The sequence below is a fragment of the Trichoplusia ni genome, chromosome 3 (genome assembly GCF_003590095.1).
Source record: "Trichoplusia ni isolate ovarian cell line Hi5 chromosome 3, tn1, whole genome shotgun sequence".
NCBI lineage: Eukaryota > Metazoa > Arthropoda > Insecta > Lepidoptera > Noctuidae > Trichoplusia > Trichoplusia ni.
The window spans coordinates 2,710,094-2,732,895 of NC_039480.1; the positions used below are offsets into that span (position 1 = coordinate 2,710,094).

Here is a 22,802-nt window from a genome sequence, read left to right on the forward strand (position 1 = left end):
AATAAGACTTTCATCTATACTAATTTATAAAGCTGAAGAGTTTGTTTGTTTGTTTGAACGCGCTAATCTCAGGAAGTACTGGTTCAAATCGAAAAGTTCTTTTTGTGTTCAGTAGTCATTCATCGAGGAAGGTTTTAGACTATAAACCATCACGCTGCGACTAATAGGAGCGAAGATACAATAGAAAATGTGAAAAAAAAACAGGGCAGGTATAAATCATAACTTATATCTTCTACCCACGGGGACGAAGTCACGGGCAACAGCTAGTTTAGTAATAATTGTTATAAATATTTAGTTTCAATCCCTCGTGAAGTAGTTATTGTAACTGTATACAATTGTTTAGGTATACTACGACAGGCATGGAGGTCAGTTAATTATTGAATGGTTGAATTTATAATAACTAGTTTCAAAAGTTCGGTTCAGCTTGTACTAGGGAAAGGAGTAACTGACAGTTGTATTTAATTGAAACTATTTGTCAAAGCCCATACAATTGTATGTGCAGACATTTTGATTTGCTGTTTTTCATAAATAAAAATGGTTGCCTGTAAAGTCGGTTTTACGGGCGAAGATTTTACGTGACAACGTCTTTTTCTCGGTAGAATATTTATTGATATGAATATAATTAAATTGCACAATAGGAACAAGGAATTGAATGACAATAAGAATTGCACAAATTTTAACTATAGAAATATATTTTGTTTACTAAAACATTGTACATGTAAGCGCCGATTTAATGCGCCTAATTCTCTAGTGCTGCGCGCGCGCAGACCGATCACAGTTGAGTGGGAGAGAGACGCAAGGCATTCGGCGGGCCTCTCTCTCGTTCGGTGACTCATCGTAACGTTACCGGGCGTTACAGTTTTTCATAAGTGACTCCCAGCCGCAACCTAATTTAAGACGTTGTCACGTCAAAATCTTGTTTTTATTAATAATATGTTAAAGGCAATTGAAGCCGTCGTTCACACAATTTTATCTGCCATTTAAAGTTATAAAGTAACCATCGAGATATTTATAGTAATCTCTAGTTGAAAGTAGCATTTATTCAGATTCTTGAGTATTATAAAAGTTTAAAGTTAAATTAATGATACAACGGTTTACTCACACATATTTATCGGGATTGTTCAAATAGTTTCAGACCCAACCGGAGTCCTTAATCATGAGCTGTCTCGCGGAAGGACTCAAAACATCATTCATTCTCTCTATTTCTCCAACAACTCATGATTAAGCACTCTGATTTTACCAGAAACTTGTCAAACAATCCTTATACACACGCGTGAGTAAACCGTTGCATCATTCAGTATGTATACAAGACTACACAAGTTTATTAAATACCAAAACATAATCTTTAAAACACATTTATTTCGTTCCCAACAAAACTGTTTCCTTCAAGTCTGTGAAAGACAAAATGTTTGAAGCGACATCTAGCGGTCGAGATGTAAGATGATTGTTCTAGTGTTGTGTTCAGGGCACGTAGGGGAATATCTGAGTGATGCGGCCGATGCCCCTGTGAACATAAAAATAGTATATTAGATATAGAATTGGATAGACTTATATACTTATAGCCACATGCTTTCTTTTTTAAACCTGCGGGAGTGGTTTCTAAGGAATTTAATCCTTGTGTCGCGGGGGCTTTCACAAACATTCAAGTCACATACACAAGACACCCAGACTCAGGAGTGCCCTCGTGGATCGCACAAATGCTTGTCCTACGCGGGTATTGAACCCGCGAAACTTCACACACAGCTCATGCATCATCTACATACTAATCATAACATTATGATTGTTTTTATTGTTAACTAATTTCGGTTTTGCGTTCGTGGATTACACAAATACTTGTCCTACGCGAGGATCGAACCCGAGAAACTTTATAAACAGTGAGAATGTGCATTAACTACTGCTCATAATCCAAGCCTCACCTAGTTCGACACTAGATGTCGTTGTTCAACAGTTTATAGAACACAATAGTTTAGCCACCCACCTGGTCCCCAGCCCCGCGGTGAACAGCAGCCTGCGACCTCGTACGAGGTACTCCGGACAGCGCACGAAGCGGAACACGACGGAGGCGCTCTCCGCCGCGCGCAACACGCTGTGCAGGGACATGATACCCTGTGGGGGCGGGTAGGTCGTGAGCGAGTACTGCTGGAGTGGGGGCAGTGGCTGTTGTGGGGGGAGTAGATACCCTGTGGGGGCGGGTAGGTCGTGAGCGAGTACTGCTGGAGTGGGGCAGTGGCTGTTGTGGGGGAGTAGATACCCTGTGGGGCGGGTAGGTCGTGAGCGAGTACTGCTGGAGTGGGGGCAGTGGCTGTTGTGGGGGGAGTAGATACCCTGTGGGGGCGGGTAGGTCGTGAGCGAGTACTGCTGGAGTGGGGGCAGTGGCTGTTGTGGGGGGAGTAGATACCCTGTGGGGGCGGGTAGGTCGTGAGCGAGTACTGCTGGAGTGGGGGCAGTGGCTGTTGTGGGGGGAGTAGATACCCTGTGGGGGCGGGTAGGTCGTGAGCGAGTACTGCTGGAGTGGGGGCAGTGGCTGTTGTGGGGGGAGTAGATACCCTGTGGGGGCGGGTAGGTCGTGAGCGAGTACTGCCGGAGTGGGGGCAGTGGGTGTTGTGGGGGGAGTAGATACCCTGTGGGGGCGGGTAGGTCGTGAGCGAGTACTGCTGGAGTGGGGGCAGTGGGTGTTGTGGGGGAGTAGATACCCTGTGGGGGCGGGTAGGTCGTGAGCGAGTACTGCTGGAGTGGGGGCAGTGGGTGTTGTGGGGGGATAGGTGCGGCTGGTGTAGTGTATAGGTAATATGGGAATGTCATACATTGTAGCGTTTGTAAAGAATATTAAATATAGTGAGTATATACAATATATGTATTTAGTTGAGTTAAAAGAGTAACTTATGGAGTTTCTTGCCAAATCTTCTCCATAAGAATGACAATGACTGTTGTACTTATTTTTTTTTAACCTCAGACAGTACTTTGTATTTTTATTTAGCCCACAGCTGGTTAAAAAATCCTACAATTCTAGCACTAGAAATCAGCCTATACAACTAGCTAAAAAATAATATAAAAAAATCTAACACGAAAAATACCTTAACTCATCACAAAAACATGACTCGTGCGTGAGAATCGAACCCACGGCCTCCTGTATGACATTCCGTGCTACTAGCCACTAGTCCAACTGGCGTTTAGTGTATACACGCGTGTTACCTCTATTATAGCAGTCTGCCTGACGTTCCCGACGTGGACTGTGCATTGGAAGCCGGGGTATATCGCGGTCGAGTGTCTCAACACTTGTACTGATGCCTGAAATATTAATAAAAATAAATGAATACATTTTAAATTTAAATATCCACAGTGGTGTCTTAGGTTTACGCGAATGTTAGACATTGAAATGAAACTACTTTTACGGATTTTATTGCGGTTTAATTTTAGATTTTAGTTCCCGACGTTTCGACAGTCTGCCCGTGACCATGATACCTGCAAATTAAATCGCGATAAAATCCGTAAAAGTAGTTTCATTTCAATGTCAAATATCCACGTTTTTTAATGTATAATTTTATCTAATTTTCTCAGTTTTTATAGTTGTAAAATGCATTGTCATCGGGTTTGAAGCTACCCTGAAAATTTCAGCCGGCTAGCTTATCGGGAAGTGCCTCAAAATTGAGTTGTAAAATCCAACCGGAACGACAAACAAACAAGAAAGTGAGTTTGTAAAAACGTGGGAATGACACAAGTTAAACTGCACTTAATAAAATAATATTCCACAACTCTCACACAAAGCCATCTAATCTCAAACTAAGCAGAGCTTGTATTATGAGTACTAGACAACTGATAAACATACTTATATACCTCTAAATACACACATTAAATACAAAAATTACTCTAAAACATAACCAGGCTCATCACAAAACCATTTGTCCTAGCTGGGAATCGAACCCACGACCTCCGCTACAGCAGTCGGAGCCAACAGTAATGGATTTTCTTGCCGGTTCTTCTCCATAAGAATGACACTTTGGAACCGTGCAACTAGAGTCAGTAATATAACGATTTAAAAGTGCCTGAGAAACGGCCTATTTGACATAAAAACTTTTTGATTTTGATTTTGACAGCAGCAGTAGTTATTGCCTGTCCCCCCCCCCCTGGAACCTTCCTCCTCCCTTCAAGCTGTCCCACAATTTCCCCCCTCACCTGGAAGTACAGACAGCCGCGCGGGTCGTTGGGGTCCTCCAGCAGGACCTTGTCGCTGCAGACGCACTCCCCTCCCTGGAACACGTCCCGCTCCAGGTCCAGCTGCTTCGTGAGACATTCCGGGGCCGTCGCTATGTCTTGCAGGAGGTTGTTGTTTTTCCTTCGGACGTTCTTGCGGTTCTTAGACTTGTCCGTCGTCGTTTCGTCTAGTATCTGTTTTAGCTGTAATTAAAGAATTATTAATTAAATTGGACATTAATTAATCGAAGATATGAAGGTCTCAAGAGATATTGCCAATATAAAATATCTAAAGCGCGAAATTCTTGCTTTACGAATACTGTTTCAGACGATAAGAAAAACAAAATTAAATTATTATCCGGATTATACAAAATGACGATTCAGCGTCATAAAAAATCTACAATTTGCGTAAAAAATCAATTCAACGACGTTGCAATTGTCCGATTTGCTACAAAATTTTGATGAGCTACGAACGTCAAGTTTACTAAGAAGTCTTTGTATTTTCGAATTTACGATTTGCTACGGATATCAAGTGTGCTTCGGATATAAAGTGTGCTACGAATGTCATGTTGGCTACGAATATCAAGTGTGCTACGAATATCAAGTGTGCTACGAAAGTCAAGTTTGCTACGAATATTGAGTCTCTGTATCTTGGAATTTCCGATTTGCTACGGATATCGAGTGTGCTACGAATGTCATGTTTGCTACGAATATCTGGTCTCCGTCTCTTCGAATTTCCGATTTGCTACGAATTTCATGTGTGCTACGAATGTCATGTTGGCTACGAATATCAAGTGTGCTACGAATATCAAGTTTGCTACGAATATAGAATCTCCGTATCTTGAAATTTCCGATTTGCTACGGATATCAAGTGTGCTACGAATATCAAGTGTGCTACGAATGTCAAGTTTGCTACGATTATCTAGTGTGCTGTGGATGTCAAGTTTACTACGAGTATCTAGTCTCCGTCTCTTAGAATGTCTGATTTGCTACGGATTCCAAGTGTGCTACAAATTCCATGTTTACTACGAATATAAACTTGTCGTCACTGAATGTTTGTCAGTACCTGCTTGCAGTCCCCGGGCGGGCACTCGCCGAACAGCTGGTGGCGGGGCGCGTGGCGCGGCGGCGCCAGCAGCACCATGCCGGGGCGGGGCGCGGCCCCCGCGAGCCCCACGCTGGCGCACTGCCCCGCGCGGACCCCGCCGCACGGGACCCGGTTGCGGTAGATGCTGCGCACGCGGCTGCGGGCGAACGAACCGTCGTCCAGGGGGCCTACGGGATATAGGACATATTTCAATTCCACATTTTTGATGTGAAAATTGGTTACGAGCGCTTGAATTGGGGAAAAGCTGGCGAACGCGTTACTAAAAGTGTGATCGGACGACGTGAAAGGGGGTTGTCTGGGGGATGTAAAAAAGAAAATGCAGTGCGCGCGCATATTTCTATCTCTCTACCTCTTTTAGCTAAATACGTTCTGTATATCTAAGCACAGTGCACGCCTATAAAAAAAAGAAAGAAGTTTCACTTCAATCGTGTGGTCATAAGTGTGACAAAACCGCCAAACATGTCCATCATTGCGACCCCTGTAAACCAGGATCAAAAATGATAACTAAAGGAAACCACCTAGCACCTTAAGCTTGGAGTGTCCCAGGGGAACGAATCCCTTTCTTGGAATAGGCAACGCAATACCGTATTTTAACAGTTTGTAACTGTCCTGTCATAGGGATAGTTTCTGGTGACCGCGATAAATGGAGAACAATACTATCAGATGAGATAGCTGCTGTCCGAAAAGCACGACTATAAGTCATGCCAATCAAAAATCTTCTATGAAGCTACAAGGACCTTTGACCAGTAAAAGAACATTTACAGACTGATAATATTACTGAACATGTATCTCATCGGCCTAATCTTTTCCCAACTATGTTGGGGTCGGCTTCCAGTCTAACCAGTTTCAGCAAAGTACTAATGCTTTACAAAGGGCGACGTTTTGACGCGATTGAGCACGTTGCATCATATGAACCTAACTAATATTATAAATTTGAAAGTGTGGATGTTTGTTACTCCATCACGCAGAAACGGCTGAACGGATTCGGATGAAATTTCTCATGCAATATAACCTTTGATCTGGAAAAGAACATAGGCTACATTTTATCCCGATTTTTGAAATAGTTCCCGAGGGAAAATTGAAAAAGTGTAAGAACTAGATCACTAAGGGGATGTATTCCCATGGAAACGGGGACCACCGAACGCTGTAAACTGAACTCCACGCAGACGTAGTCGCGGGAAACAGCTAGTAGTGAATAATTCTTACGAAAGTTACTATAGAAAACTATGTATATAGTTCACTTACCAATAATGACGCTATCCCCCTCGTAGAGTTGCCCCCTCGCCAGTAGCCCCCCCACTACGGGGCCGGAACTGTCCCCGACGTGGAAAATCTCGTCTATTTGAAATTCACATGTTTCCTACAACGGAAAGAAGTTTATAGAAAACAGAACGTGATAAGTGTACGGTCAATCTGTGTTGGGTTTTGCTCTAACTTGATGTTTTAAGGCAAATCAAATTGGACGGGTTGCTTTGACTTAAATACCAATAATAGTTTTAGTCAATTGTCTAAAAATGTCTAACTCAATGGAAACATAATCTACGCGTTTTAAGTTTGACTGATTCCCGTATTGCTTTGAGTCCCCTACTTGAAACTGGGTAAATCGAATACAGTTTAAACCAACCCGAAAACGTTGACAGTGACAAAAAAAAAAAAGAAACTGTCTCAAAAGAATTTTACGGAATGACTGAAATACTAATTTGAGCTGTCGCAACTCAATGGCAACGCGAAACAAAACCTTTCTTATTGGAAATCAATTTCAATAAAAAACCAAGACTAATTTATATTGTGTGGGCAAGTTCCATGTGGCACAGAACAGAGCATCGTGAAAGGCTTTTGCCCAGGAGTGGGACGCAGTGGGCTAGATAAAAAAAGCTTACATCATCAGCTCGATGCGTAGCCACGGGCTGGGGCGGTCGTAGCGCTAACAAGTACGCGTGTAGCGCGCTCAGGCCGTTCCCTCTCACACAGCTGACCGGGAACACCGGGATTATCTCTGATTCCACACTGTTAACAATAATAAACAGTGAAAAATCAAAATCGAAATTAATTTATACAAACTAGACTTCAATAACATCGACAAAACCCTGCTCACTCTATTGCCTACCTTTCACTGCTTTCTAAGTTATTTAGGTGCGAGAAAGATATACAGGAAGAGTAAAATAGAAAAAGATGGATAACAACTATAAAAATACTTCGACGTAACAAGTTTCGTATTATCTGCTTCGAAATTTACCATGTCGTAGAACGTCTCGTCCTAAGTGCTACGAAACTTGCCATTTAGCTCGTTTATCCCACCTTCTACGAAACTTGCTGTGTCGCTTCCTGCTAGGAAACTTGCTACATCGTAGCTCGTGTCACTTCCTGCTACGAAAATTGTCATGTCGTAGCACGTTTATTCCAATCTGCTATGAAACTTGCCATGCAGCACATTTCATCCCACTTGCTATAAAGTTTACCAAGGCGTAGCACATCTATCGTCTCTCATGCTACGAAACTTGCCATGTAGAAAGTTTCTTCCTACCTATTACGAAACTTGGCAGTTCGTAGCACGCGTCGTTCTACCTGCTACAAAACTTGCCAAGTCGTAGCACGTTGCTTTCCACCTACTACGAAATTTACCAGGTCGTAGAACATTTCGGGAAAAGACATATCGTACGAATCGAAAATCGTTTCTAAATAAAAGTGCTACTACGGAACGTGCTACGAGATTCGTACTACGAATCGTGGCATTTCGTAGCACGTTCTGTCCTACCTACTACAAAACTGGCCAGATCTACTTACGTTTTTCGTCTCACTAGCTACAGTAGCTACAATACAAACTCAGCGTGCGCTGTCTCTATCACTTCCATACTCACTCCTCTTTCCCCTTGGAGTCGTCCAGAGCGTCTAGTATGACTGTTTGCGGGGCTACGCAGTCGCGCGCGAGGTTCTCATCAGTTATGAGCAGGGGTTTCTGTAACAAATATATACATTAATATCATACATAGACATTATCATACAAGTTTTGGTGATGAATGATAGTGATGACTGCGAATTACAAGTAGAAATCTTGGTTTTACGTGAGTTTGACGTAAGTATGATAATATTTCGGTGTATAAGGTGGAGGGATTTATTTGCTATTAAATCCGATAATAATTAAATCCAAGATATGAGTATGACGTGGGTTTGAACCAGTTTGACGTAGGTTTGACGTGAGCTTCAAGTGTTTGATGTGAGTTTGACCTAGTTTGACGTACGTTTAAGCCAGTTTGACGTAGGTTTGACGTGAGTTCAAAATGTTTGATGTTTGTTTGAGATAGTTTGACGTACGTTTGAGCTGGTTTTGAATAAGTTTAAAGTGTTTGTCTTGAGTTTGGCGTAGGTTTGACGTGGGTTAGACCTAGTGTGACGTGAGATTGAACTACTTTGACGTTGGTTTGATGAGGAAGAAAAATTACTTGTGTCTTATTGATCAATCCGATGAACCACACTTACACGCTTAGACATAACTAATACATCTTGACATGACTTTCAGTTAGTATCCGCCATTTTAAACTGCTAAACGTGCGTTTGACGTAAGTTTGACCATCAACCCCCTCACCTTATTAGCTGGTGCTAACAGCTCACTTAGCCTGGTCACTATGGCCCTCACGGCCGTGGCCGCCAGCTCACTCTTGCTTATCACCGCGAAGAACGGAAGGTCCAGAGCTGACAGGATGGCGATGTGCTCCTCCGTGATCGCTGTTATACCTGCTGTGGCTGATATCTGGAGAAATAGGGCAGAATAGTGGTGTTAGAACAATCCTTACTAATATTATAAATGCGAAAGTAATTCTGTCTGTCTGTCTGTTACGCTTTCACGTCTAAACCACTGAACCGATTTTAATGAAATTTGGTACAGAGATAGAGTTGACCTTGAGAAAGAGCATAGGATAGTTTTGATCCCGGAATTTTGAAGAGTTCTCTTGGAAACGCGATATAACCGACTTCGACGCCGCGGGCGAAAAGCTAGTTAATAATAATAATATCCCCAACACATTGTATATTCAAGTTCTCAACAAGGCCTCTACATGTTGGACCTGTGTCCCCGTGCAAGCCTTTAAAAAGGACCGGGTCTCTTCACATGAAGTTATACAGAAAAGAGATACAAATAATAAAATTTCATAACGCCATCTAGTCTCAAACTAAGCATAGCTCGTATTATGAGTACTGGACAACTGATAAACATACTTATATGTATCTAAATACACACATATATTATAAATAAATTACACCCAGACTCAGAACAAATGATCGTGCTCATCACACAAACATTTGTTCTAGGTGGGAATCGAACCCACGACTTTCGGTATAGCAGTCAGGACTTAAAATACCAAACTACATGGCACGCTTATTACATTTTGCGGCACCTGCGATATATTTCATCGGCCTAGCCTTTTCGCAACTATATTGGGGTCATATACCAGTCCAACCGGTTTCAGCTGAGTACCAGTATTTTACAAGGAGCGACTGCCTATCTGACCTCCTCAACCCAGTTACCTGGGCAACACGACACCCCTTGGTTAGACTGGCTGTCAGACTTTTTCAAGCTTCTGACTACCTGTAACGACTGTCAAAGATGTAGGAATAACAGCCGGGACCCACAATTTTATATTTAAGAAGATCGAACTCACCACAAGCATGGCGTAGTGCGGTGAATAACCGGTCAAACCGTGTAGCGTTGTCCGCTGGTACTTGCTGTGACCGGCGAGGTCGAGAAATGACACTAGTTTGGCACTTCTCTCGCCGATACGCTCTGCTGTCATCAGCTCTGAACAACCATAGTTGACTACATTGCCCTGGATGAAGTAAGGAATAATATTTTATAGTGAGAATGATTCATTATTTGGCGAGTCGAAAAGGCGTTATTGCCGCGTCAGCTCATGATTAAGGACTCCGGTTGGGCCCGAAACTATTCGGGCGATCCCGGTAAATACTGCACTTCCCGATAAGCTAGCAGGCTGAAATTTTCAGGGTATCTTCAAACCCGATGACAATGCAATTTACAACTATAAAAATGGCTGGATCGATTTTGATAAAATTTATATGGACATTTAAAAACGTGGATTTTCGTTCTGTTCGTTCATGAATTATTTGGCTTATTTTCGACTTAAAATATCGGTCGAAACTGCTGACAATAACTAGTACACATAACAATAATAAATCTGTATTACCTGAGCATCAAACCCGAGTATCTCGTGACTGAGTGACGACGTCCTGCCACTCTTCACCTCGTGCAGATGCCTGAACATGTTTAGACGGGCGCTACCCCGTCCGTTGTCTAATTCACCTTTAACAAACACAAAATATAGTTTTTAGACTCCGTTTGTTGATATATTTAAAAATGGTATACAATGTTGGTGTGTCTTTGACTTAGTAAGTTTAGCAATAGGATATTTGACCGCATTTAGCAATCCTTGCATTGCGGGGGATTTCACAAACATTCAAGTCACATGCACAAGACACCCAGACTCAGGACAAGCATTCGTGGATCACACAAATGCTTGTCCTATGCGATACGTCGCGCTCAGTGAGTTTGGCACGGGGTGACTTCAACCACTCGGCCATCCGCGCATTCAGTTCAGTAATAACACATTTTTAGACAGTTTTATGAGTGTGTATCATGTGATTGTGAGTGAGTGTTTAAGTGACTGTACATTCTATAGTAAGGCCAACGAGACAAGATAAACAATGTAAACAAATTTTCAGGGGTTCATAATATTTTTATTTGAATAAATTTCGAATCTTGACAAAAATGAAGGAATGAACTTGTTCACAACATGGCGGACCATATGTTGACAACTGCCGCACTGACTGCCTTCTTGTACCACGAAACACATAACGACAGCTGTCATCGCCCAACTCACGCCGTATATGCGCGTACGAGTGACAAGGACAGGGATAATAATCCCTCGCTATCGCAATGTAACTCAGTAACGGTCCGCTTGTTTACGTTTTTTATCTCGTCTCGTTGGTCTTACCATGGGTTTATCTTACCTTGTGTTAACACTCCGATCAGCGTCGACTTGCCAGCCTCGTTGGCTCCCATCACAGCCACTCTTAATTCCACACTCTGTTTTGGGTCTGGTAACTGTAGGGAAACATATATTTTGCTTGAAAATGACTCATACGCAAAGGAATAGGGATGATGAAAATTTTTTTTCCAGTGTCCGTCTTGTAGAATTTTGTATAATAATGGATACGTATTTTTTAATTTGTCCCGTAAACATAAATTGACCAAATTACAGTGAATGAAACTTATGCGTGACGTCACTATTGAGTAAAAATTTTACTCTATCGTTACGTCACAAGCTCCCTTTCCTAAACTTTAAAGCAGTTAATCTTTGTCAATTCTAGTTTTTCTAAAAAAGGAAAAAATACGTGACTAATGAGATTTTTTCTTTTTATACCCAGTCATCATCCCTATTGTTGGCAGGTAGTCAGGTGACGTGAGTATGACCCACCTTCCTGACGTAGGCCTCGGCCACGGCCCGCTGCGGCGCGACCCGGCGGGCCCGCACATGGGTGAGCGCGGCCCCGAGCGCGGCGGCCATGCGGCGCAGCGCCAGCAGCGAGCCGCGCAGCGCCCGCGCGCGCAGCCCCACCAGCGCGCCGCAGTCGCGCACGCCCAGCACGTACACCGCGCTGCCGCCCCCGGAGCGCAGCCGCCACTTCAGCTAGGGGGGAACGACGTCTAATCAAGTCATTTATTTCAATATCATAGGCCATGCGAGTATGGAGCGATCCCCACTCTTCCGCCGAGCGCTCAAGCTCCGCGCCGGCAACTAATATCATTTATTTCATTATCTTAGGCAGTGCGCTGCGATAGGCGTGCGCACGACACGTGATATTTCATGCAATCTCATAAATCAGCGCAGTAGGACCCGCCCCGCGGCGACGAATGTCCGTGTAACAGAGCACACAAGCAAAAATGTTACTAGGAAATCTGAGACAAATTCTCCACTGAACAATCTGGACGCTACATATTGGCTGATTGACTGCCGCTCTTGTCTACATCGTCCTTTAGCTAGGTAGTATATCAACAAATTATTCATGATATCAACTGTACACCTACGCGATCAAACCTGTACTGGCAGCGCTGCTAGTACAGGTTTGATCGGCTACCAGTCTAACCGGTTTCAGCTAAGTACCAGTGTTTTACAAGGAGCGACTGCCTATCTGACCTCCTCAACCCCCTTCTGACTAACTGTAACGACTGTCAATGATGTAGGAATAGCAGTCGGGACCCATAATTAAACGTGCCTTCCCTTTAAATTTCTAGCTTAACCTGTGATCGATTCACTTATGCGGTTATAGCTTAGCCACGAGCTCCTCTGAATAAAATAATAGCTCACACTTGTATGTATATTTAATATACTTTACCTGCGTAACTAGATGCTGGAACCTCCTCTCGCACAGCGACACTAACTGTAGTTTGTACTCCACGTTCCCGAACCTAGGTTCAGGCGGCAGACTGCCGTATACTTCATCTCCTGAGTCATCGGGTTCTGATGTTCTGTTGATAAACAAATATTTTTTTGGATGCGACAAATAGGAGCTAAGATACAATGGAAAATGTGAAAAAAACCGGGCAGGTACACCTAATTCATAACTTATATCTTCTACCCACGGGGACGAAGTCGCGGGCAACAGCTAGTTAGTTATAAACTTCGGTATAATAATATACTTAAATAAAGTAGTCAGTAATCTGTGCCAACTTGTAAAATATCAAAATCACATCTTTACGTAATTATAGGGAATGTAAAGAAAATAAAACGTTCAGAAACACAAAATATCCTACTAATATTATAAACGCGAAAGTTTGTTTGTATGTTTGTTCCCCTTTCACACAAAAACCACTGAACGGATTTAGACGAAACTTGGTACACAGGTATTTATAACCAAGATTAACACATAGGGACATTTTTATCTCGATTTTATTTTTTCCTAGGATTATTTTCGGTTTGGAGCGGGCGGTCCCGCGGGCATCTGCCGAAACTAGTCAGGCGATCCCGATAAATACGCGTGAGAAAACCGATGCTACAAAAGGGATGATGACTATTTTTTTTTGCAGTGTCCGTCTTGTAGGTTTTTGTATAATAATGGATACGTATTTTTTCATTTGTCCCGAAAAGATAAATTGGCCAAATTACAGTGAAAAAAACTTACGCGTGGCGTCACGATTGAGTATAAATTTTACTCTATCGTTACGTCACAAGCCCCCTCTCCTAAACTTTAAAGCAGTTAATCTTTGTCAATTCTAGTTTTTCTGAAAAAGGAAAAATACGTGGTTCATACTTTTCAATTATCTAACTTTTTATATCCAGTCATCGTGCCTATTAGTTAAGAATCACCCTCACAAAAATCACTAAAAATACATGAAAAACTACTCACGATTCATCCACATATTCGTCCATGTCATCGGAACTGTACAAAAAATCATTTTCCAGATCTTCACTGTCAAAATCTCCTGCCAAATACATGTCGTCCTTTAAAATAACCTTTTCGAGTTTATCGATAACATTATACACTTCCCTATCTGTGAAATTATCGATAGACGTCACGTCATTACGTTGTTTATCAACTTTGTCGTTTTTCAGATCGTTAACGCCCTTCCCTATAGTGTCGTCGCATATTTTTTGTACTTCTAATTTGTTGTTCCAACTCGTGTGTTCGTTATCATCTGTCTCGTTCCAGGCCGTGTTTGGAAAATCCTTTGCTGGGGACACTTTGTTTTTTTTCCTTCTTGTTTTTCGTCCTGAGTTGCGACGTTTCGGTTTCTTGTCTGGATCTGTTTTATCTGTGAAGATATTTGTATATTTTTAAAGGTAATTTTATTTAGGAAATTTAAATTTATTACAACAATGCCGATGAAAAACATTACACAAAAAAATAATCGTTTGTCATGTTGTTTCAAGTCTACTTTAGGAGTTTTCACTAATATTAAAAAATATTTGAAGGCCCGAATAATCCATTTTGGATCAAATAGCATGCGTACTAGCCAGTATTATCTTTCTTTTTTGTAACTTTAAACAAAAACGACTCCGGACAGCTATAAGGAATTTAACCCTTGATAATACCAGACTCCCAGACTCAGGACAAGCATTCGTGAATCACACAAACGCTTGTCTTACGCGGGGATCGAACTAACACATCGCGCCGAAACTTAAGCGTGGTGACTTAAACTACTCGGCTACTCAAACACTCATACTTCCGCCAAACTTTCATCTATCCAAAATTAAAAACAGACTTCTACACTTTCACAGTCAAATATCAAGGTTAAGCGCCTGTTACACAATCACTGATCAGCTGCTAACAGGCAGACAAATTGAAGAATTTTACATTGTTTGTATGAAAAAATCTGTCAAGTAATTTAACGGGAACTTATGTGGCGATTGTGAAACAGGCCCTAGGAGTATCGAAAATTAAAAACCATCTTCTAGACTTTTACTATCAAAAATCAAAATTAAAATAAAGAAATTGACTTACCATCGTCCTTCTTTATAATCTCAATGAAGTTCTCAATGTAGCTAACATCTTTGACTAAGAGATCGGTGCTGAGATCCGGTTCGCACAAGAACGAGGACTCTTCTGGTAAGGTTTCGTTCTTGACAGCTGAGCGACGGCCTCTTCTGCGTCCTGAAATACCAATAACTATATTAAAAGCCTTATTTAAGGCATAAGCAAAATTTCTTTAACGTAATACGTGGCGATTTTAATAAAATTTAAAGCTCCTAAATCAGCGCTATACGGAATTCAGATAGATAAACCGATATATTATTGTTTATCACACCACATACTGGCAGGGCAGGATTAATGGGCCCTGGGGTCCCGGGGCAACAAAGGAGTGGGTGCTCCCATGGTCCAAATTATTTTCATTCGTGAAAAATTAATCGCTTTCACGATTTTTTTAAATGCCTACCAATAATGTGGGCTTTTACCTTTATTTCTACCGTGATTTCGTAAAACCACGCAATACGGTTATTTAACAAAAAAAAATCGGGTGTGCTAGGCCCTTAGTCATAGTGGGCCCCTAGGCACTGGTCTAAAGTGCCTTATGGATAATACGGCACTGCATACAAGATTGGATACAAATAAATTGTTACATGTTGCCACAGTTTTAGACGTTACTCATAAAGCTGCTACGTTGAAGTGGAATTGGGCTGGTCACGTCTGTCGTATGCCAAACAACCAATGGGCAAAAATTAGCACCGAATGGTCCGTGACACAAAACCGACGTCAGCGAGGCAGACCCAGACGGAGATGGCGGGATGACCTGGATTCGTTCTTACCGAACTGGTCACTCGCGGCTCATGACAGAGACAAGTGGAAGAAGAGTGGGGAGGCCTTTGCCCAGCAGTGGGACATTCTAGGCTAGTAATAAATAATGGTGCCACAATGGGCGGTCTTATTGATAAAAGATCATTTAAAGACCACCTTTGTATGGACTAGATTATGAAGGAGTAACATTTGTGTAGGTAGTCCGAGACACTAAAAGCATGCTTACCTTTGGTGCCTTCCGGTTTTTTCTTGACTGTATCCAATTCCGGTTTGAGTTTCTTTTTATTCTTATGTTTATTTTGATTTCCTTCTGACGGATCGAAGAGGCTGAAGAATGAATCCATGGTTCTGTGGACAATAGGAAAACAAGTCATAATACATATTTTTTAATAACTAGGAAATACAACTTGATAAAATTCATCAAGTTTATCTAGACCGAAGTTCTGAGGTAAAAACAGAGAAAGAAAATACCAACCCCTCTTTGTAAGGGGAGATAAAGGCGTTCAAATAAAAAAAAATGGTCTACGACCGCTTATAAGACGAAGAGTAATGTTTGTAGAGTGACCCCTGTAAGAAAAAGTGATATGGACAACTCTTTGGTACAAACTTCTACCGTTCTTTCTAACTTCCTAGCTTCCCCGTAACGAAGAGATATCCTTTCTAACCTTCCAGCTTCTGACTACCTGTAACGACTGTCAAAGATTTGCAGACAGAACAGCCGGGACCTACAATTTAACGTGCCTTCCGAAACACGGAGGAACTCGTTATGACATATATGGTCACACATCCATGGACCGTCCGTATTTAGTGTAGCTTAACCTGTAATCGACTATCTTGTGCAGTTCTAGCTTAGCTAGGAGCTACAAAGCTCTAAGACCAACAACAACAAAAAATACTATGTTTAAAAAAATGAAAGGCATTTTGTTTTTCTTCATTCAACAGTTAAATTTTAATCTATACTAATATATAAAGCTGAAGAGTTTTTTGCTTGTTTGTTAGAACGCGCTATTCTCAGGAACTACTGGTCCAAATTGAAAAAATAAACCACCACGCTGCGACTTATAGGAGCGAAGATACAATGGAATATGTGTAAAAAACAGGGCAGGTATAAATCATAACTTATATCTTCTACCCATGGGGACGAAGTCGCGGGCAACAGCTAGTCTAGGTTATTTACGTAAAGTATTTAAACTATAATTTGAGCTAAGCCCTATTTGAACTACAAGATAATTTAAGTAGATCAGATTTTTAATTTAGTCACCTGATAAGAATTTGCAGGCCAAATTTGACGGAAAATACATGTAGGTACATCTTTTTCTTTTTAGATTAATAATACTAGGGGAAAATATGGAAATTGGATTTCAGCATATTTATAAAATATTTGCAATTATCTATCTATACTAATATATAAAGCTGAAGAGTTTGTTTGTTTGTTTGAACGCGCTAATCTCAGGAACTACTGGTCCAAATTGAAAAAATCTTTTTGTGTTGAATAGACCATTCATCGAGGAAGGCTTTAGGCTATAAACCATCACGCTGCGACTAATAGGAGCGAAGATACAATGGAAAATGTGGAAAAAAACAGGGCAGGTATAAATCATAACTTATATCTTCTACCCACGGGGACGAAGTCGCGGGCAACAGCTAGTTGTGGAATATTTACCGGGCATTGATATTATTATTGTCTTATATCAGAGTAGCAGGTTGGAGTTCTGCCTGGATTTTGTATTAAATTGCTTATTATATAGGTAGGTTTTTATATATAGCAATGGCCGCTAACTATCCCACAGCAAAGGCCATATAGAAAAAGCGGAAAAAATATGTATCATTATAAAATTTTCTCATTGGATTTATTAAATTTCTTTTAAAACAGTAGCGACCTTTCATTTAAGTATTTCGACTTGTTCACGAAGTTCAATCCTAACCTAAAGAAAACCTCGTGAGGAACTATTTTTTAATTTTCAGATTCAAACGCTGGTGACTTCAATCCACGTCGAGGGCACGGCGTGGGGATATCTCGGACTTCCACCGACTAACACCACCCCGGGCACCTTGTACTGCTTAAGCCATAGTCACGGGATCGCTCGCGCATGCTCTAGCGATGAGGAAGCCTTTGGTCTTTTGGGATATCATCAATTGATTCCTACCGTTTTGGGTTGAGCGAAAGGGAGTGTCAAGACTCCTACTGACTAAAACCCACCCATGTTCCTTCCTTTGCCCTTCGTGTACCGGGGCCACGATAAACCTTTCGGACAATCCCGATGCCCCGGCAGGCATCGTGAGGAAACCTGGATTCCAAATATCGGAATCTGAAACCGCAGTGAGCTAGCTTAGTGACCTTAATTATTTTGGGGAGGTCTGTGCCCAGCAGTGGGATAAAAAGCTAGTATTGTAAAATAAAATTCTTATACCAGTCGTTTAATCACTTAGATAGTATGACTGCAAGCCGTTTCGTTGTATTTTGGTTTAGTAAACAAAATAGTGGATTCGGTGCCAAGCTTCAATATCTCAATGTAATTTATAGAACTGTCACTAGCCGATACTGCTTTTAAAGGACACACTGCTATTAGAAGTTCACGGTCATTCATTTGTTATCTTCATGGATAGCCGAGTATAGGTCACCACGCCAAACCGACTGAGTGACGTGTGACGTGTGTTAGTTCGCTCCCCGCGTTTGTGTGATCCACGAATACTTGTACTGTGTCTGGGTGTCTTTGTGCATGTGATCTGTATCGTTATGAAACCCAAGACATAAGGATTAGATTGCTTGGTACGGGATTCATTCTTATAATTAGATTCTTTCGTGGTTTAGCCACATTTTAATGGTATAAAGTTTGCCAATATTAATTAGATACTACTGCTGTGATTATGAATGGAAAAACACTTTATCAACGAAAGGCAATAAGCTCAATAAATTGGAAATATAACCGTTCAAGTAAAATCTATTTGCTCCCCTTTTAAGTCTTAAGTCATGACACCAGGTTGTACATCAACCATAACAAAAGAAAAAGATGTTTCGGAAGGGACGTTACATTGTGGGTCCCGGCTGTTATTCATACATCTCTAACAGTCGTTACAGGTAGTCAGACGCTTGAAAGTCTGACAACTAGTCTAACTAAGGGGTGTCATGTTGCCCAGGTCACTGGGTTGAGGTGGTCAGATAGGGAGTCGCTCCTTGTAAAAGGCAGGTACTTAGCTGAAACCGGTTAGACTGGAAGCCAACCTCAACATAGTTGGGAAAAGTCAAATGATGACCAAAAGGAGATGATGGCGTATTCAGCGTGGTTCACAAACAATTATAACTTTACCAACAAAACACATTATTATAATAAAATGAAAATCTAAATAATTCTATTTCGATAAAATGCTTCATGAGAAACATTTAAATTGCTGTGTCATAAACATTTTCGCGGGTTCATCGACACTGTTCGTTTAATACGATCTGATATCACAGCGATAACGTTTCTATTTGTGTTTAAACATAGATTCGCGGAGATAAACAGCCTCTGTAATCTTTTAGAGGGCAGAATATTATAACAGTTTCTTTGTAAGGTTCCTTACTACCACTAGCATTTTTCCCGCGGTTTAGCCGACGTGATAAAAGGAAAGTAACCTATTCAGCTGATTCTAAACTAAATTTTATCAGGACTAGTTTGACGTTAAAGAATATTTGTGTGATTAAAGACGTGAAGTATTTCATTTCTGTTTTATTTTAAAATTTGGGCCGAAATTCAGGTTTATTAAGAATCAAATATTCAAAGAACGTGAAGGCGAATACAACTTCTGACGTGGGTTGTCAAAAATGTGTTAATTTCTCCAAAGTTGTAGTTTTAAAACCTATTCATATATGTTTTCACTGCTTTCATTAAGTAAGCCAACGGAGATAAGATAAATACGATTTCAGATAATTTTAAACAAATTATAAATAGCTTTTCAGCTCTCAACATTCTCAAAGATATTATACACTTAAAAATAACACAACAGAACTCCAAACTGCTTTATTAAAATCACTAAAATAGTTTATAAAAGACGACGATAAAAATAAAACACTATCTGTGGCGTACTTGTTTTTTCAAAGTTGGCAATGCTTGAAGTAAAATGGCGGGAATTTGGCATACCAATAATGTTGTTCAGTTGACGGGAGCCGACATTTTTTATTTACAATCTATGAGCGCCAAAAATAAAATAACAACGCGTGTAACGATTTATAAAGATAGAAGTTAATTCACCTTTTTATTGCGACATAGAAAATAAATATAGTATAGTTAAATGTGACCTCTTTGGTATAACCAAGAACTTGAGGATATATGGATATTTATTAAGCTTTCACACTCTAATACCAACAGGGTAACATTATTACAGCTATTATCGACAATTGCGCGAGGAAAGCCGGAGGTAAATTTAGTATTTCAAATTAATGTAACCCTCTAGCAAATGAAAACATTTATTTCACACTAATATTATCATCTGCTTAAAATAGTTTTGTCATCCTTTAGAGCTTGCAACAATGTTGCTCCCTCTGTTTGAATTACATCCAGAGGTGTCTTTATTTATTTCTTACTAGCTGTTGCCCGCGACTTCGTCCGCGTGGTTAGAAGGTATAAGTTAGGAATTTTTGAACGGAAGCGCCCGAAAATGAATAATTTTCCCTGTTTTTTCCACATTTTTCATTGTATCTTCGCTCCTATTAGTTGCAGCGTGATGTTATTATAGCCTTAAACCTTCCTCGGTGAATGGTCTATTCAACACAAAAAGATTTTTCCAATTTGAACCAGTAGTTCCTGAGATTAGCACTTTCAAACAAAAAAACAAACTCTTCAGCTTTATATATTAGTATAGATTCGCCACCATGGGAAATAACATCATACACAATCCAAAAAGGTCTCCACATAATAAAAACTCCGCAAAACATTCATAGGTTGTCTGTTAAAGAAAGACTTAGCAATAAAGTCTTATTGCTAAATCTATCTCTAATCTGCCCATGGTGGCACCTTGTATCTATTTATATTTTATAAATCTTCAAGTTACGTGGTGTAAAATATTAAGAATGATTTAATAAAAAAACAATAATTTTAGACAACCAAAGTAGTAATGACTAAATTACTGTTAAAATACAAGTTTTATATGATCTCATGATAATTAAATGTAAAGTAAAAACTCAATAGGTATGAATGAGTCATAGGGCAAAACCACATAATAATGGATTGCACAATACACAATGTCATTAGTTAGTCTGTAGTTTTAAATACATTTTTATCTCAACTTATTTCAAAGAAAACAAATTAAAGATGTTTTTTTTTGAGAAATTGCCCCATACGTTCCTCTATGGTGTAGAAGTTTATAACTCTCAACTCATATTTAAGGATTTGTTTGTTTCTCTGCCTGAATATAAACAAATTCTCGGTTTTTTATGAAATTATTTGTGAGAATATTTTTAACTCCAATAAAAATATTGTTCTACTTTGCTGCCCTCGGTAAAACTTGTTGTAAATAAAAAAATATAATTATGTTCTTGTGTTATAGGCAAGAGAACAAAAAAAAATCAGCAAAGGAGATTTAAAAGATATTATTATTAATCCAGAATCATAAACTACTAATGATAGCATTTTTAAAGCAAACAATGTATAAATAGCTAAACTAATTAATAATTATGAAGCAAAACAGAGATATAATTATTTTTATGAATATTCATAACAGAAAGTAGGTTTTCATAATGATGTACTAAGTACTTTCACTATTTCTATGTTAAGAAGAACAGACCATTCATAAGCAACCAATGTTTTTTTCTTAATCTGTTGTCTTAAGCAAGTTTATTATTATAACACATTATTCCATTGTTGCTCATAAAATGCTATTTTATAATATGTGTTTTGTTTATTTAACTTTATCACAAGGTTATTTGCAAATAATAGCAATAAATAAGATTTCTTTGTTGTTGTAAATTGTTTTATTTTAATATTTTCTTGAATCTTTTTAATTTATATAAACCCAATATTATATTTTTTACTTATGCTGCCCATATTTTTTTTTAAGTTGTGTCATGGAAGATTTGCATAACTTATGTTGTTTATTTCATGCTTATAGTACTCAATACCATTTATTTATTCATTACAATGGTTATAATTATTTCAGTTTGCAATCAGATACAGGTAAAGATGAAAATATAATATCTTCCCTACATTAATAACACAAAAACATAAGGTAAGGAAGGAATTAATTAAGAATATTCAATTAGTTATTAATTATACCTAACAGCTGTGATAAAATTACTAATTATTACTCAGACAGATTTAAATTATCAGACCATAGCCATTTAGGAGTTTAGTGTGTGTAACATTTCACAATATTTTTTTCTAACTGATACACTTATGATTCAAAATGAGTCACTTAATAGTATCTTAATTATTGTAACTGCCCTTTTCGTAATCTAAATGACAGCAATTGCCTTTCTTTTAGGCAATAAATACAATCACCTTTGTTGAAAATTTCAAGGTCTTTTGAAAGATAAATACAAATTCGCGGGAAATGATTGCAATATAATTAAATAGACAGAGAACGAATATCTATAGATTATTTTTTAAATTGCTTTTTTTATCGTAATTTATGCAAAGGTACTTACGTTAACAGCTGTTTAAACCAAGGTCACTGTTTCACTAGCTACAAGCTTGTTGCCAATACAAGCTCCCAGGCTATTGTGAGTCAACAAACAAACACAGGAACACAGCCAAATTATTTACTGTGACGTAAATATACGATTTGTTACATCTGAACAAATATTATGTGCAACACATCGCTAGTGACTGCTTACTCTGTTTAGAAACGTCACACGATTATAAGCAAGCGTTATTATATATAATTGTATAATGCTGTTGTTTTAATTCCGATAAGATTATTTCGTTATGGTTGCGAGAATTTCGTCATGAATTGCACTGGACATTTTGACATTTATCGACTTCAACAGTGACATGAAAGTATCGAGAATGAGATCCATTTTTAGCACTTGTTTTCTGAGATGGCAATGCATAGAAGTGTTAAACTTAAAATGGATATGAAATTTAATATTTTAATAATTTGTCTAAATAAAGAAGAGAAAAGAAAACAATAACCACTTGCTTTATTTATGATACGTTAAAAAAAAACACGTATCCGGGATTTTGGTTTCAAAACGCAAGGTTGTGCATTTAAAAAGAAAACCATTGTT

General features: G+C 39.5%; 1 protein-coding gene across 1 annotated transcript; it reads right to left on the reverse strand.

Annotated features, from left to right (window-relative positions):
• Window positions 1-1,339: 1,339 nt before the first annotated feature.
• On the reverse strand, window positions 1,340-22,551 carry LOC113508880 (GTP-binding protein 2-like). Its single transcript, XM_026892043.1, has 18 exons — window positions 22,221-22,551; window positions 15,828-15,949; window positions 14,810-14,959; window positions 13,715-14,120; window positions 12,704-12,836; window positions 11,785-11,997; window positions 11,318-11,411; window positions 10,495-10,610; window positions 9,955-10,119; window positions 8,883-9,047; window positions 8,158-8,255; window positions 7,180-7,306; window positions 6,545-6,659; window positions 5,258-5,466; window positions 4,174-4,395; window positions 3,193-3,288; window positions 1,979-2,106; window positions 1,340-1,504 (listed from the first exon to the last, which is right to left on the reverse strand). Exons 2-18 carry the CDS (start codon window positions 15,943-15,945, stop codon window positions 1,462-1,464), a joined length of 2,598 nt encoding a protein of 865 aa, XP_026747844.1. The 5' UTR covers window positions 15,946-15,949; window positions 22,221-22,551; the 3' UTR covers window positions 1,340-1,461.
• Window positions 22,552-22,802: the final 251 nt, after the last annotated feature.

Bases quoted from the DNA above. Each gene is read 5' to 3' on its own strand.
- LOC113508880 (XM_026892043.1), bottom strand. From the start codon at position 15,945: ATGGATTCATTCTTCAGCCTCTTCGATCCGTCAGAAGGAAATCAAAAT. The intron at 9,048-9,954 runs GTGAGTTCGATC...CTATTTCTCCAG, and splicing joins CGCACTACGCCATGCTTGTG to ATATCAGCCACAGCAGGTAT. The intron at 6,660-7,179 runs GTAAGCTTTTTT...TTTCCGTTGTAG, and splicing joins CTACGCATCGAGCTGATGAT to GAAACATGTGAATTTCAAAT.